Source organism: Nerophis ophidion, linkage group LG20, assembly GCF_033978795.1.
Source record: "Nerophis ophidion isolate RoL-2023_Sa linkage group LG20, RoL_Noph_v1.0, whole genome shotgun sequence".
NCBI lineage: Eukaryota > Metazoa > Chordata > Actinopteri > Syngnathiformes > Syngnathidae > Nerophis > Nerophis ophidion.
The window spans coordinates 10,929,459-10,945,514 of record NC_084630.1 but is presented as its reverse complement, the minus strand read 5'-3'; the positions used below and the strand labels follow the sequence as shown (position 1 = coordinate 10,945,514).

The following is a 16,056-nucleotide window of genomic DNA, read 5'->3' as shown; positions in this document are numbered from 1 at the left end:
CATATAAGATGTCCGAGTCCACGGGACCCGGGGTTTATAGAAGTGTGGAAATTGATGTTCTGTGTACCACACGCACCAAACCCCCATCCCCCACACACACACACAACAGGCCTAGACAGGAGGAGGACAGAGTGTAAGTACACAGAACATCAGAGGGTCAAATGTGCGAGAAAATGAGAGCAGACAGTGTTGACGAACAATGTTGCAACTTTGAATCCCTGTGGGATGCAGAAACTGGCAGAGAGGCTCAAGCATCCCCCGCGACCCTGAATGGGATAATCGGCACGAAATGGATATATGGATGGACGTTCATATTGTTGTTACACAGCTGGAATTCATGGGTTTGATGTTTTTTTATGTCTCAGGGAACTGAAATACTAAACAGATACGGAACAAATATACATCTACATCAGGGGTGGGCAGTACGTCGCTCGCGATCGACTGGTCGATCTCAGAGGGTGTGTCAGTCGATCTCAAGCCAGGCATTAAAAAATAGACATAAAAATGAGCAATCATCAATCATACCAAGACTTCACTTTCGTCAGTTGTTTGACATTCTCGGCACCCGAGGATCTTGTGAGATGACGCTGGCTGCTGCGAGCTCATATTTAAGAAAAAAATCCCTAACAGGGCGGACGCAGAGAAACACATTTTATTTCTAGAGACTCCGTACCTACTGTCAAAACTCTAAAGACCGACCGCACAGTTCCTGTCTTCACCATAAAAGACCTGTTTCATCCTGCCTGTGCTAACAAAATAAGAGTCTCAGAAAGCTAGCGTGCACAAGCTAGCAAGCTACGGAGTTTGATGCCAATGTATTTCTCCCCCGCCCTCAGCGACCGCTTTCTCACTTGCTTGCCCACCCGCACATTCACTGACGTCACTCACCTGCTGCCAGACATTAAAGGGCCACACACATATGCTACTCTCATAACAAAGTGTTTAAAAACGAGTATGCAAGTTGGACAAATGAGATTCCAAATCCAACCACTTTCATGTGGTATTGGACAGAAAGGAGGACTTTTTTTTTCCTCCATTTGAAAATGCGGACGTTATCAGCACCACTGTCTAATTCCAATCAATGCAAGTCATCAGAATCAGGTAATACACCAACTTATATTCTTGTCTTCATGAAAGAAAGGAATCTATGTGTGTTAAACATGCTTGTATTATCATTAAACACCATTAACTTGTTAACAAAAATGTCTCTTTCATAAATAAATAAATATAAATTATAAATAGGAATGAGGTAGATCTCCTCGACTCGGTCAATTGAAAAGTAGCTCACCTGCAGAAAAAGTGTGAGCGCCCCTGATCTACATCAACTATATGATCTGCCTGAAAAGCTGGACTGGACAAAAAATATAATAATTAAATAAATAAAAAATCTAATAATAAAAAAAAAAAAACAGTACTCAATACCAGGGTAGAGCAGTATACGTTCGATGAGGAAAAAATGCAGAGGCTATTTCATCCCTACAAGCCTGTTTCGCGGGGAGCATAGAAACCTGCGAAACAGGCCTGTAGGGATGAAATAGCCTCTGTATTTTTTCTTGGCCTAACATATATATATATATATATATATATATATATATATATATACATACATACATACACTATAACACAGATTGTCACCATGTGGATACCAACAGGCTACACATGTAACATTCCTGTTTTTGCTTTCTTGCTTTTCCTGCTCTGCTTTCTACCTCTCCCAATAGTTGCCATGACACCGGAGTAAGGTGGGAACATGGAGTGCTACTCTAACTCTCCTTCGTCCATCCAAACCTTACCACGTGGCGGAAGCACGCAATCCCAGCTTCGCCTTAACTTTGCCTTTAGGTGACCCTAGAGAAGTTACTTACAGTAATAAGGTAGTTTCAAAACCTACTGGTGGATCACAAAAGTAAGCAAAGAATGCCGGCTGCCTCAAACAACGAAACATACAAAACAGGTTTGGTTGGCAGCTAGTAATTAACTCCATTATATAAACTTCTTCACAAGGTGGGGCTGAGTGTTCATGTAGAAACATATGTAGTTTTCATGGTGTGAGGCGATGCAAATTAAACAATAAGAAAAACAAATAACGGTTTGAATTGGTCCAGGTTATCGGGGACCGTTATTACTGACGGACAGGCACGTAAGAAACCCCTTGTCTCCATGGCATAGTCTCTGTCGCTTTCACTTATTTGCCGCTTATCCACCAACGCAGGGGTAGGCAACACAGAACGTTTAAAGAGCCATTTTGGACCCAAATGACACAATGCTGTCATGTAAAATTTGCTGGCCAAACTAACATTAAACTTTCATATTGAGTTGGGGGCCGCAAAATAACTGTTCCATCCATCCATCGTCTTCCGCTAATCCGAAGTCGGGTCACGGGGGAAGCTGCCTAAGCAGGGAAGCCCAGACTTTCCTCTCCCCAGCCACTTCGTCCAGCTCTTCCCGGGGGATTCTGAGGCGGCCTCAGGCCAGCCGGGAGACATAGTCTTCCCTACGTGTCCTGGGTCTTCCCCGTGGCCTCCTACTGGTCGGACGTGCCCTAAACACCTCTCTAGGGAGGCGTTGGGGTGGCATCCTGACCAGATGCCCGAACCACCTCATCTGGCTCCTCTCCATGTGGAGGAGTTGTGGCTTTACTTTGAGCTCCTCAAGGGAGAGCCCCGCCACCCATGCTCTTGTTCTTTCAGTCTTAACCATGACCATAGGTGAGGATGGGAACTAAATGAACCGGTAAATTAAAAGCTTTGCCTTCCGGCTCAGCTCCTTCTTCACCACAACGGATCGATACAACGTCCGCATTACTGAAGACGCCGCACCGATCCGCCTGTCGATCTCACGATCTACTCTTCCCTCACTGGTGAACAAGACTCCGAGGTACTTGAACTCCTCCACATGGGGCAGTTTTGATTTAAAACAAATGCTGACACATACTTTTTAAATTAAAATCTTTATTCACAGACAACGCCCTCCGCTTTATATAACTTTGGCTACTAATTACTCGTGAACAGATGATTGCCCTGAGGAACAGACAAATAGCTTAGTGTCACAGCTGAGGACAATTACCATTCCTTTGTTCTTGGTAACTGCAACTAAATATGAAAACAAATCACCCACCAATATATGACAACCTGAATAATGTCCTCATCATTCAAGTGCTTTACTTCCATATTATCAGCATTTGGCCTTCTTCCCATAGCTGTCCACCACCTCTGGTGTGACACTCTCATCTTCTCCCACGTCTTCAGTGACAACCCTGCCAATCAGCTGGAAGATGTCCTCAGCAGCTACACCCATGGGCTCGGCCACCTTCACCGCCAACATGTCCAGGGTGAGGACAGTTCCTTTGGGGATCTTCACCTTGGCCACCACAGTCTTCCCCAACTTGACAAAACAAAACATTGTCATTCATTTTTCTATTTCCATTGACCCTGTGGTTGACTTATGATTTGTTCAGATCTTGGATATTGTCTAATCGTTCGACTTCTGTAAAAATTACTTTTTAAATAACTCAATAATGATCCAATATGACACACACAGTGGGTGTATGTACACTTTTGACTAGAACAGTAGTCTCACCTTGTCATAGCATGTTTTCTCACAAGGAAGCATCCTCTTGACGCCACTACCCAGTGCCTTCTCCACCACTCGGACAGAGCGAACCAGCTCGGCCAGCTCAGCGGGCTCCAGCGACGCCACGTGGTCATTTCCCTTCCACGTCTTGTCCAGTGTCACGTGGCGCTCGATGACTTTTGCCCCCAAAGCAACAGCAGCCAGTGAAATACTGATTCCAGACTCGTGGCCAGAATATCCAATTGGAATATCTGGGAATTCCGTCTGGTATTCCTGTGGATTGAAAGATTTAACAACAATGCATATTTCTATAATCTAGAGTCATATTTTGAGTTTCTATTGTCTTCTATTTACTTTTATCACTTTGAGGTTGACGTTCTCAGGATCAAGAGGGTAGGCGCTGGTACACTGCAGAATGACAAAGTTCTGGTTGTGCTCTTTCACCGTCTTGTACACCCGACGCATCGTCTCCATGGACTGCATCCCACTGGAAACCACCATGGGACGTCCTGAAAACACATAAAACAAGACTTCAACCTTTTTTTTTTCCTCAGGGCATTCAATGGATCGCAACTGGTCTGTCTGGTTTGTCTTAGAACATGTTTCTCCTCTCATCCAAGTGGCTTCATCATTGTTCATGCTCAAAGACTTGGATTGGTCAGATCTGGCCATAACCCTAACTAGTTGTGTTAGGGTGTGCCTGGACAAGGATGGTTACACCCTATTGTAGCGGAAAAAAAACAACTGTTGAGATGCAAAGGAGCAACTCTTCTGTCAACAGGCAGACAGACAGAAGACATCAACATGACAGTAATTCATATATTTTAATATTTCTATCCAGTTTCCACCTTTCTTGGCCATCATCTCCAAATAGGGGAAGTTGCTGACGTCTAACGAGGCCACTTTGAAGAAAGGCACATTAAGCTCATCGAGAAACTCTACTGTCATCTAGAGGTGGGGGAAAAAATTACAGTCAAATTTTGTTAAAGCGGATATATAAAGGAGAATGTTGTTGCAGTTTTTGACATACCTCATCCTGTCCTGAGGCGGTGAAGAAGATTCCAACTTCCTTGGCATATTTCTGCAACTCCCTGAACTGCTCACGGCTGAACTCCAGGAAGCGCTTGTGCTCTCCATAAGTGGCCCCCCAGGAGTGTTTGGACGTGTAGGGGCGTTCTAAGGCATGTTTGTTAAATTTGTACTGCAGTTCACTTTTCTGGAATTTGGCACAATCAGCACCGCAGTCCTGTACATGAATTAACAAGAGAAAAACAAATGGAGTAGAATATTTAAAAACATTGTATTTAATACATAACAATTAGTGTTGTCAAAGGATTGTAAAAAAAAACCAGACTATTCAGTTTGGAATAATCATGATTAAGCACAGTAATTACTAAAAAAATGTGTGAATGTGAGTGTGAATGTTGTCTGTCTATCTGTGTTGACCCTGCGATGAGGTGGCGACTTGTCCAGGGTGTACCCCGCCTTCCGCCCGATTGTAGCTGAGATAGGCGCCAGCGCCCCCCGCGACCCCGAAAGGGAATAAGCGGTAGAAAATGGATGGATGGATGGAATTACTAAAAAAAGACGCCAATTGTTGACATAAATGCAATTTTAAAGTCAGAAAGGCACAAGCGGTAGAAAATAGATGGATGGATGGAATGTCATACAGGATTCTTTTTTAAAATTGTGTTACTTGAATGCCCTAGATCAGGGTTCTCAAACCCATTTTTTAGTTAGGGGCCGCATGGAGGAACATCTATTCTCAAGTGGGCCGTAATGGCAAAATCATGGCATGATAACTTAAACATAAAGACAACTCCAGTTTGTTTTCTTTGTTTAACCCAGGCCAAAAATAGAATGAGCACATTGTGAAAACCTACAAATCAAAAATAATTTGTTGAAAGTTCTGAGGAAATTGGTTGCAGCGTCAAAAAAACCCCCACAGAAGTTAGACTTTGTCTCAGTGTTTCTACAAAGCCAGGATTCAACTTATAAGTCACAGTCTTTGTGGGACTGAAAAAAAAACACATCATGCTAAGGTTAAAGTTAAAGTACCACTAGGTGCGGTGAAATTACCCTCTGCATTTGACCCATCCCCTGGGAGGTGAGGGGAGCAGTGAGCAGCAGCGATGGCCGCGCTCGTGAATCATTGTGCTGATCTAAACCCCAATTCTCGACTTGATGCTGAGTGCCAAGCAGGGAGGTAATGGGTCCCATTTTAAACTCTTCCAGGTATCAAATACCTCTTTTGTGATGTCAACCCAGACCTAACTCAACAAATCTTAAAACAACGGAGGTAAAGTATTTGCTATGAACTCACGACCTACCGATCTCAGGGCGGACACTCTAATACGGGGGTCGGCAACCCGCCGCTCTAGAGCCGCATTCGGCTCTTTAGCGCTGCCCTAGTGGCTCTCTGGAGCTTTTTCAAAAAAGTACAAAAAAAGGAAAAAGAATGAAGGAAAAAAAACACATTTTTGGTTTTAATATGGTTTCTGGAGGAGGACAAACATGACACAAACCTCCCTAATTGCTATAAAGCACACTGTTTGTATTAAACATGCTTCACTGATTCGAGTATTTGGCGAGCGCCGTTTTGTCCTATTAATTTTGGCAGTCCTTGAACGCACCGTGGTTTGTTTACATCAGGGGTCGGCAACCCGCGGCTCTGGGGCCGCATGCAGCTCTTTAGCGCCGCCCTAGTGGCTCTCTGGAGCGTTTTCAAAAATATATGTAAAATGGAAATGATGAGGGGGAAAAACATATTTTTTATTTTAATATAGTTTCTGTAGGAGGACAAACATGACACAAACCTCCCTAATTGCTATAAAGCACACTGTTTGTATTAAACATGCTTCACTGATTCGAGTATTTGGCGAGCGCCGTTTTGTCCTACTAATTTTGGCGGTCCTTGAACTCACCGTGGCTTGCTAACATGTATAACTTTCTCCGACTTTCTAGGGCGTGATTTATGCCACTTTTTTTTCTGTCTCATTTTGTCCACCAAACTTATAACAACGTGCATGAACGCACAAAGGTGAGTTTTATTGATGTTATTGACTTATGTGGAGTGCTAATCAGACATATTTGGTCACCGCATGATGTTAGAAGCATTTCACCAATCTCGCGCACTTTGCAAATTATACGTAATTTCTATTGTGCGCAAGCAATTTGCCGTATCGCAAGACGAGATTTAAGACGAGATTTTGTGGATGGTTTAGTCAGTAACCCTGCATTATTATTATATTTTATAAATAGTAAACCAAGTTGTGATAGTAGTTTAGTCGTGGATTTACACTGTATAGTGGTTAGGGTTAGGGTTAGGGTTGGACTGATTTGAGGGCAATACTCCGTTATATTGTACCGACTACAAATTAATAGATTTACATAAGTATTTAATAAATTATGTATTTGCGCACATTGATTTGCAAAATGTGCACCACATACTTTTCAAATATATAGCTGGAAGCAATTTGCAAAAATATTGCGCATTATACAAATTTGCAAATTGCTCACATTGGTATTGTGCCTACAAGAATGACTGCAAGCTAATCGATGCTAACATGCTATTTAGGCTAGCTATATGTACATATTGCATCATTATGCCTCATTTGTAGCTATATTTAAGCTCATTTAGTTTCCTTTAAGTCGTCTTAATTCAATTTATATCTCATAACACACTATCTGTATGAAATCCATCCATCCATTTTCTACCGCTTATTCCCTTTTGGGCTCGCGGGGGGCGCTGGCGCCTATCTCAGCTACAATTGGGCGGAAGGCGGAGTACACCCTGGACAAGTTGCCACTTCATCGCAGGGCGTAGCTATATTTGAGCTCATTTAGTTTCCTTTAAGTCCTCTTAATTCAATTTATATCTCATGACACACTATTTGTATGTAATCCATCCATCCATTTTCTACCGCTTATTCCCTTTTGGGGACGCGGGGGGCGCTGGCGCCTATCTCAGCTACAATCGGGCAGAAGGCGGTGTACACCCTGGACAAGTCGCCACCTCATCGCAGGGCGTAGCTATATTTGAGCTCATTTAGTTTCCTTTAAGTCCTCTTAATTCAATTTATATCTCATGACACACTATCTGTATGAAATCCATCCATCCATTTTCTACCGCTGGCGCCTATCTCAGCTACAATCGGGCGGAAGGCGGAGTACACCCTGGACAAGTCGCCACCTCATCGCAGGGCGTAGCTATATTTGAGCTCATTTAGTTTCCTTTAAGTCCTCTTAATACAATTTACATCTCATGACACACTATCTGTATGTAATCCATCCATCCATTTTCTACCGCTTATTCCCTTTTGGAGTCGCGGGGGGCGCTGGCGCCTATCTCAGCTACAATCGGGCGGAAGGCGGGGTACACCCTGGACAAGTCGCCACCTCGTCGCAGGGCGTAGCTATATTTGAGCTCATTTAGTTTCCTTTAAGTCCTCTTAATTCAATTTATATCTCATGACACACTATCTGTATGTGATCCATCCATCCATTTTCTACCGCTTATTCCCTTTTGGGGTCGCGGGGGGCGCTGGCGGCTATCTCAGCTACAATCGGGCGGAAGGCGGGGTACACCCTGGACAAGTCGCCACCTCATCGCAGGGCGTAGCTATATTTGAGCTCATTTAGTTTCCTTTAAGTCCTCTTAATTCAATTTATATCTCATGACACACTATCTGTATGAAATCCATCCATCCATTTTCTACCGCTGGCGCCTATCTCAGCTACAATCGGGCGGAAGGCGGAGTACACCCTGGACAAGTCGCCACCTCATCGCAGGGCGTAGCTATATTTGAGCTCATTTAGTTTCCTTTAAGTCCTCTTAATACAATTTATATCTCATGACACACTATCTGTATGTAATCCATCCATCCATTTTCTACCGCTTATTCCCTTTTGGAGTCGCGGGGGGCGCTGGCGCCTATCTCAGCTACAATCGGGCGGAAGGCGGGGTACACCCTGGACAAGTCGCCACCTCGTCGCAGGGCGTAGCTATATTTGAGCTCATTTAGTTTCCTTTAAGTCCTCTTAATTCAATTTATATCTCATGACACACTATCTGTATGTGATCCATCCATCCATTTTCTACCGCTTATTCCCTTTTGGGGTCGCGGGGGGCGCTGGCGGCTATCTCAGCTACAATCGGGGTACACCCTGGACAAGTCGCCACCTCATCGCAGGGCCAACACAGATAGACAGACAACATTCACACTCACATTCACACACTAAATAAATAAATGGGTTGTACTTGTATAGCACTTTTCTACCTTCAAGGTACTCAAAGCGCTTTGACACTACTTCCATATTTACCCATTCACACACTGATGGAGGGAGCTGCCATGCAAGGCGCCAACCAGCACCCATCAGGAGCAAGGGTGAAGTGTCTTGCTCAGGACACAACGGACGTGACGAGGTTGGTACTAGGAGGGGATTGAACCAAGGACCCTCGGGTTGCGCACGGCCACTCTTCCACTGCGCCACGCCGTCCCTTTTGGGACCATTTAGTGTTGCCAATCAACCTATCCCCAGGTGCATGTCTTTGGAGGTGGGAGGAAGCCGGAGTACTGCATCTGTATGTAATATGGCTTTTAATTTTTTGCGGCTCCAGACAGATTTGTTTTTGTATTTTTGGTCCAATATGGCTTTTTCAGCATTTTGGCATGCCGACCCCTGCTCTAATAGAAGATATAAAAACGGCAGGTTTTAAGTTTCATGTGGGTCGAGGAGTAGGAGCCCACACTTTTTCTGCAGGCGAGCTACTTTTCAATTGACCAACTCGAGGGGATCTACCTCATTTATATATATCATTTATATTTATTTATTTATTTATTTATGAAAGAGACATTTTTGTAAACAAGTTAAATGTGTTTAATGATAATACAAGCATGTGTAACACATATAGATGTCTTTCTTTCACAAAGACAAGAATATAAGTTGGTGTATTACCTGATTCTGATGACTTGCATTGATTGGAATCAGACAGTAATGATGATAACGCCCACATTTTCAAATGGAGGAGAAAAAAAGTTGTCCTTTCTGTACAATACCACATGAAAGTGGTTGGTTTTTGGCATCTAATTCATCCAGCTTCCATACACTTTACAAGAAAAACATTGGCGGCAAATTCCGTAGCTTGCTTGATTGACATTCACGGCACCCGAGGGTCTTGTGAGATGACGCTGGCTGCTGCCAGTTCATTATTATGAAAAAATGACAGAGAGGAAGGCGAGAAACACTTTTTATTTCAACAGACTTTCGCGCCGTCCCTTCCGTCAAAACTCTAAAGGCCGACTGCACATTTCCTATCTTCACAATAAAAGCCCTGCTTCATGCTGCCTGCGCTAACAAAATAAGAGTCTCGGAAAGCTGTGATGTGCACGCCAGCTTTCTGAGGGATCACTTGTGCACGCCAGTTTTCCGAGACTCTGTATTTAGTTAGCGCAGGCAGCATGAAGCAGGGCTTTTATTGTGAAGATAGGAAATGTGCAGTCGGCCTTTAGAGTTATGACGGAAGGTACGGCGCGAGAGTCTGTTGAAATAAAAAGTGTTTCTCGCCTTCCTCCCGGTCATATTTTCATAATAATGATCTTGCAGCAGCCAGCGTCATCTCACAAGACCCTCCGGTACCGTGAATGTCATTTAAGTGACGTCTTGGTGAAGATTGATGATCACTAATTTTTAGGTCTAATTTTTTTAAAAAGCCCGGCTGGAGATCGACTGACACACCCCCCGCAGTCGACTGGTAGCTCGCGATCGACGTAATGGGCACCCCTGTTCTTGCCTAACAGAATTGCTATTGTGACATCCGGTGGACACATTTAGAACAGCAGTTTGTTTTGTTAAAAAGAAGAAAAGAAACTCATCACGCGGGCGGGGGAAAAAAACCCTGATCCGTGCATTTGACGCCCCTGCCTGAGGTGTATTCGTTCAAAATCTAGGTAAGAGTTCATCTTCAATCCAAATGGGGGTGTATTCTAAATCAAACTCTGCAAAGCGAGCACACAAGTCGCTCCCTCACTCGATCATCTGTGAACTGACGTAGGCACTTGATCACTGACGTGTCACAACCCACGGAGCTTTTTCAGCTTGAAAGTTTCAGTTAACCATCCACGGTTAAGGTAAGGGAGCATCATAGGTGTGCTCAAAATATGATTAATCAGCATTATATGATGCTATGAATTTTTAAGATTATTGAAGTAGTTATTTTTAACCGTCCTAATAATGATAACAACAACAATAATAATACACGACGATGTATTTCAAAATGTAGTAATGATTTAGAGCCATGTTTTAAAACGAGACATTTCTGCACGGACTTCTGAAGGCGTGATGAAGTTTTACTGTGTTTCACTTAATTTACGCTCCGCGCATCGTTAAGGAAACAAGAGTTAAAAGTTGTTACCTTCGCCATTTTGATCATTTTCTTGGCAATCTCGATGTCTCCCTGGTGGTTTTGTCCGATTTCGGCGATAATAAAACACGGATGGTTGCCTCCAATCGTCCTCCCGGGACACAGTTCAAACTTTAAAGGCATGTTGGTGTCAGCTAAAAAAATAAATAAAATAAAGCGTTAAATATTGGCTTTTTTTTTTTTACTTAAACAGAAAGGAAGAATTGTTCTTCCCATAGCCGTATTTATAGACGGGCGCTTGTTGCCGCCCACTGTAGTTTTACGTCAGCGCAGCCGCCATCTTGCGGCAGTCATGCGTGTTTCAACGCTTCCAATAGGAGTCACCAACCTTTTTGAAACCAAGAGCTACTTCTTGGGTACTGATTAATGCGAAGGGCTACCAGTTTGATACACACTTAAATAAATAGCCAGAAATAGCCAACTTGCTCAATTTACCTTTAATAAATAAATCAATATGTATCAAAAAATGAGTATTTCTGTCTGTCATTCCGTCATACATTTTCTTTTACTTTTACGGAAGGTTTTTTTTGTAGAGAGTAAATGATGAAAAAAAAAACACTTCATTGAAAGGTTTAAAAGAGGAAAAAACACAAAAAAAAGAAAATGTAATTTTGAAACATAGTTTATCTTCAATTTCGACTCTTTAAAATTCCAAATTCAAACAAAACAAATGGAGAAGAACTAGCTAATTCGAATCTTTTCAAAAAAATTAAAAAAATAATTTATGAAATATCATGAGTAATTTTTCCCGATTAAGATTAATTTTAGAATTTTGATGACATGTTTTAAATATCTGCTATATTTCTAACAAAGACAAATCATTATTTCTTCTAGATTTTCCAGAGCTAAAATTTTAAAAGAAATTCAAAAGACTTTGAAATAAGATTTCAATTTGATTGTACAGATTTTCTAGATTTGCCGGTATAATTTTTTCGAATTTTAATCATAATTTTGAAGAAATATTTCACAAATATTTTTCATCGAAAAAACAGAAGCTAAAACGAAGAATTAAATTAAAATGAATTTTTTATTCTTTACAATAAAAACAAAAAAAAAATACTTGAACATTGATTTAAATTGTCAGGAAAGAAGAGGAAGGAATTTAAAAGGTAAAAAGGTATACGTGTTTAAAAATCCTAAAATCATTTTTAGGGTTGTATTTTTTTCTCTAAAATTATCTTTCTGAAAGCTATTAGATGCAAAGTAAAAAAATGAATGAAAGTATTTAAACAAGTGAAGACCAAGTCTTTAAAATATTTCTGGGATTTTCAAATTCTATTTGAGTTTTGTCTCTCTTAGAATTAAAAATAGAGCAAAGCGAGACCAGCTTGCTAGTAAATAAATAAAATTTAAATAATTAAGGTATCTCACTGGTAAGTGCTGCTATTTGAGCTATTTTTAGAACAGGCCAGCGGGCTACCTGGTGCCCGCGGGCACCGCGTTGGTGACCCCTGCTTTAGACCTTCTCAAAGAAGTTTGATATCGTCCCCCGCTCAATTTACCTTTAACTCTATTATTAATAATTAATGATATTTATCTTTGTGGAAACACTGATCATCTTGATTTCTCACAAATATATATAGAAACAGATAAAAATCAATGTGCAACACTTTATTTTTATATTGTCAATCATTTTAACTAGCTAGCCACTAACATTTTTTTTTAACAAATCATGAATTACTTTGCACCATGTTTGTACAAATAACTAGTGTAAATTACAAAAGTCAACTCTCAAATTTTCAAAGGCCTGCTGAAACCCACTACTACCCACCACGCAGTCTGATAGTTGATATAAAATACTACACGGTCTAGCTCCATCCTATCTTGCCGATTGTATTGTACCATATGTCCCGGCAAGAAATCTGCGTTCAAAGGACTCCGGCTTATTAGTGATTCCCAAAGCCCAAAAAAAGTCTGCGGGCTATAGAGCGTTTTCATTTCGGGCTCCAGTACTCTGGAATGCCCTCCCGGTAACAGTTCGAGATGCCACCTCAGTAGAAGCATTTAAGTCTCACCTTAAAACTCATTTGTATACTCTAGCCTTTAAATAGACTCCCTTTTTAGACCAGTTGATCTGCCGTTTCTTTTCTTTTTCTCCTATGTCCCACTCTCCCTTGTGGAGGGGGTCCGGTCCGATCCGGTGGCCATGTACTGCTCGCCTGTGTATCGGCTGGGGACATCTCTGCGCTGCTGATCCGCCTCCGCTTGGGATAGTTTCCTGCTGGCTCCGCTGTGAACGGGTGAACGGGACTCTCGCTGCTGTGTTGGATCCGCTTTGGACTGGACTCTCGCGACTGTGTTGGATCCATTATGGATTGAACTTTCACAGTATCATGTTAGACCCGCTCGACATCCATTGCTTTCCTCCTCTCCAAGGTTCTCATAGTCATCATTGTCACCGACGTCCCACTGGGTGTGAGTTTTCCTTGCCCTTATGTGGGCCTACCGAGGATGTCGTAGTGGTTTGTGCAGCCCTTTGAGACACTAGTGATTTAGGGCTATTTAAGTAAACATTGATTGATTGATTGATATATCAATGATGAAATATTAACATTGCAACACATGCCAATACGGCCTTTTTAGTTTACCAAATGGCAATTTTAAATTTCCCAGGAGTTTCGTCTTGAAAACGTTGTGTAATGATGACGTGTACACAAGTAGTCACGGTTTTTTAGGAAGTATGAGTGCTACGCACACACACAGCTAAATGTCGTCTGCTTTAACAACATAATTATACAGTATTTTGGAGAACTGTGTTGCTGAATTTTTCGCAATTTGTTCAATTAATAGGGGCTTCACGGTGGCAGAGGGGTTAGTGCGTCTGCCTCACAATACGAAGGTCCTGCAGTCCTGGGTTCAAATCCAGGCTCGGGATCTTTCTGTGTGGAGTTTGCATGTTCTCCCCGTGAATGCGTGGGTTCCCTCCGGGTACTCCGGCTTCCTCCCACCTCCAAAGACATGCACCTGGGGATAGGTTGATTGGCAACACTAAATTGGCCCTAGTGTGTGAATGTGAGTGTGAATGTTGTCTGTCTATCGGTGTTGGCCCTGCGATGAGGTGGCGACTTGTCCAGGGTGTACCCCGCCTTCCGCCCGATTGTAGCTGAGATAGGCGCCAGCGCCCCCCGCGACCCCGAAAGGGAATAAGCGGTAGAAAATGGATGGATGGATGTTCAATTAATATTGAAGAAGTCAAAGTAGCAAGATGGAGTTGGGAAGCTTTAGCCGTTAGCCACACAAACACACTGTGATTCCTTGTTTAAAATTCCTGGAGGTGAAAATTTACTATGGATCAGAGCGCGGTCAAGCGAACATGAAACACGACGGAATGTCAACCAGCAGGTTTTGGGGAGAAAATTGTGGTCAAAAAGTCGCTTCTTACCGGAGAAAAGCTGCCGTCGACTCCCCTGAGACACTGCGCGTCAAGACACCCGTGGACGTACACCTCCGACTATCAGGTACTATTTAACTCACTAAAACACTAGCAACACAATAGAAAGATAAGGGATTTCCCAGAATTATCCTACTAAATGTGTCTAAAAACATCGGAATCCGTCCCAATGCAATCGCGTTTGTTTTTTTAGTCCGTCGCCATCAATATTCAAACACAAATCTTTCACCCTTGCTCAAATTAATGGGGAAATTGTGGCTTTCTCGGTCCGAGTAGCACTGTTTGTTGTAGGCTCCCATTAAAAACAATGTGAATATATGAGGAGCCATCAAACATGTGACGTCATCGTCTGCGACTTCCGGTAGAGGCAGGGCTTTTCTCTTAGCACCGAAAGTTGCGAACTTTATCGTGGATGTTCTCTCCTAAATCCTTTCAGCAAAAATATGGCAATATCGCGAAATGATCAAGTATGACACATAGAATGGACCTGCTATCCCCGTTTGAATAAGAAAATCTCATTTCAGTAGGCCTTTAAATAAATCATGACAACAAATCTATTATCTGTTGCTTTGTCAGTTAGTGGGAAGCCTGGCATTGCATGCTGTTAACTAGTGTGTTGTACTCTGGTGTGTAACTTGACACGGCAACTCTGAGTGAGTCTTGCAGATGTGCATCAGTGAGGCGTGTTCTGTGTTTGTTCTTGATGAAGTTCATGTCAGAAAAGGCTAATTCAAAAAGATAAGTTGAACCAAACAGGCTTGCAACCTTCCTAGCTGCTGCGCATACACCACTCTACTTTTCTGTGTCAACAAGGCATCAAAAGTGTGGTGCAGCCTGGTGGGCTTTAAATTTTAAATTGTCAGGAAAGAAGAGGAAGTCATTTAAAAGGTAAAAAGGTATATGTGTTTAAAAATCCTAAAATAATTTTTAAGGTTGTAGTTTTTCTCTAAAATTGTCTCTCTGAAAGTTATAAGAAGCAAGGTTAAAAAAAAAAAACAATTTATTGAAACAAGTGAAGACCAAGTCTTTAAAATATTTTCTTGGATTTTCAAATTCTGTTTGAGTTTTGTCTCTCTTAGAATTAAAAATGTCGAGCAAAGCGAGACCAGCTTGCTAGTAAATAAAAAAAACAAAACAAAACAGGCAGCTCACTGGTAAGTGCTGCTATTTGAGCTATTTTTAGAACAGGCCAGCGGGCTACTCATCTGGTCCTTACGGGCTACCTGGTGCCCGCGGGCACCGCGTTGGTGACCCCTGTTATACCGTAACATCATAGCATGTGGGGGTGGTCTGGAGCCAAGCTTTGATCTGATAGCTCACCACAAAATTTGAAACAACACAAAACCTGAATAAATTTGGGTCCACATTTTCCTAAACCTCAAAGGCCCACTGAAATTAGATGTTCTTATTCAAACGGGGATATGTGTCATACTTGATCATTTCGCGATAATGCCATATTTTTGCTGAAAGGATTTAGTAGAGAACATCGACGATAAAGTTCGCAACTTTTGGTGCTGATAAAAAAGCTTCGGAAGTCGCAGACGATGACATCACAAGGGTGAGGGCTCCTCACGTCCTCACATTGTGTTTAATGGGAGCCTCCAGCAGCAAGAGCTATTCGGACAGAGAAAACGACAATTTCCCCATTAATTTGAGCGAGGATGAATGA

At 42.2% G+C, this 16,056-nt stretch overlaps 1 protein-coding gene across 1 annotated transcript; it reads right to left on the bottom strand.

The window, feature by feature from the left end:
• Positions 1-2,934: 2,934 nt before the first annotated feature.
• Positions 2,935-11,197, bottom strand: LOC133538721 (sialic acid synthase-like). Its single transcript, XM_061880444.1, has 6 exons — positions 10,988-11,197; positions 4,604-4,819; positions 4,422-4,521; positions 3,928-4,082; positions 3,580-3,846; positions 2,935-3,384 (listed from the first exon to the last, which is right to left on the bottom strand). Exons 1-6 carry the CDS (start codon positions 11,117-11,119, stop codon positions 3,175-3,177), a joined length of 1,080 nt encoding a protein of 359 aa, XP_061736428.1. The 5' UTR covers positions 11,120-11,197; the 3' UTR covers positions 2,935-3,174.
• Between the last annotated feature and the right edge of the window lie 4,859 nt (positions 11,198-16,056).

Bases quoted from the DNA above. Each gene is read 5' to 3' on its own strand.
- LOC133538721 (XM_061880444.1), bottom strand. From the start codon at position 11,119: ATGCCTTTAAAGTTTGAACTGTGTCCCGGGAGGACGATTGGAGGCAAC. The intron at 4,522-4,603 runs GTATGTCAAAAA...CCCCACCTCTAG, and splicing joins CCGCCTCAGGACAGGATGAG to ATGACAGTAGAGTTTCTCGA. The intron at 3,385-3,579 runs GTGAGACTACTG...TGTTTTGTCAAG, and splicing joins AGAAAACATGCTATGACAAG to TTGGGGAAGACTGTGGTGGC.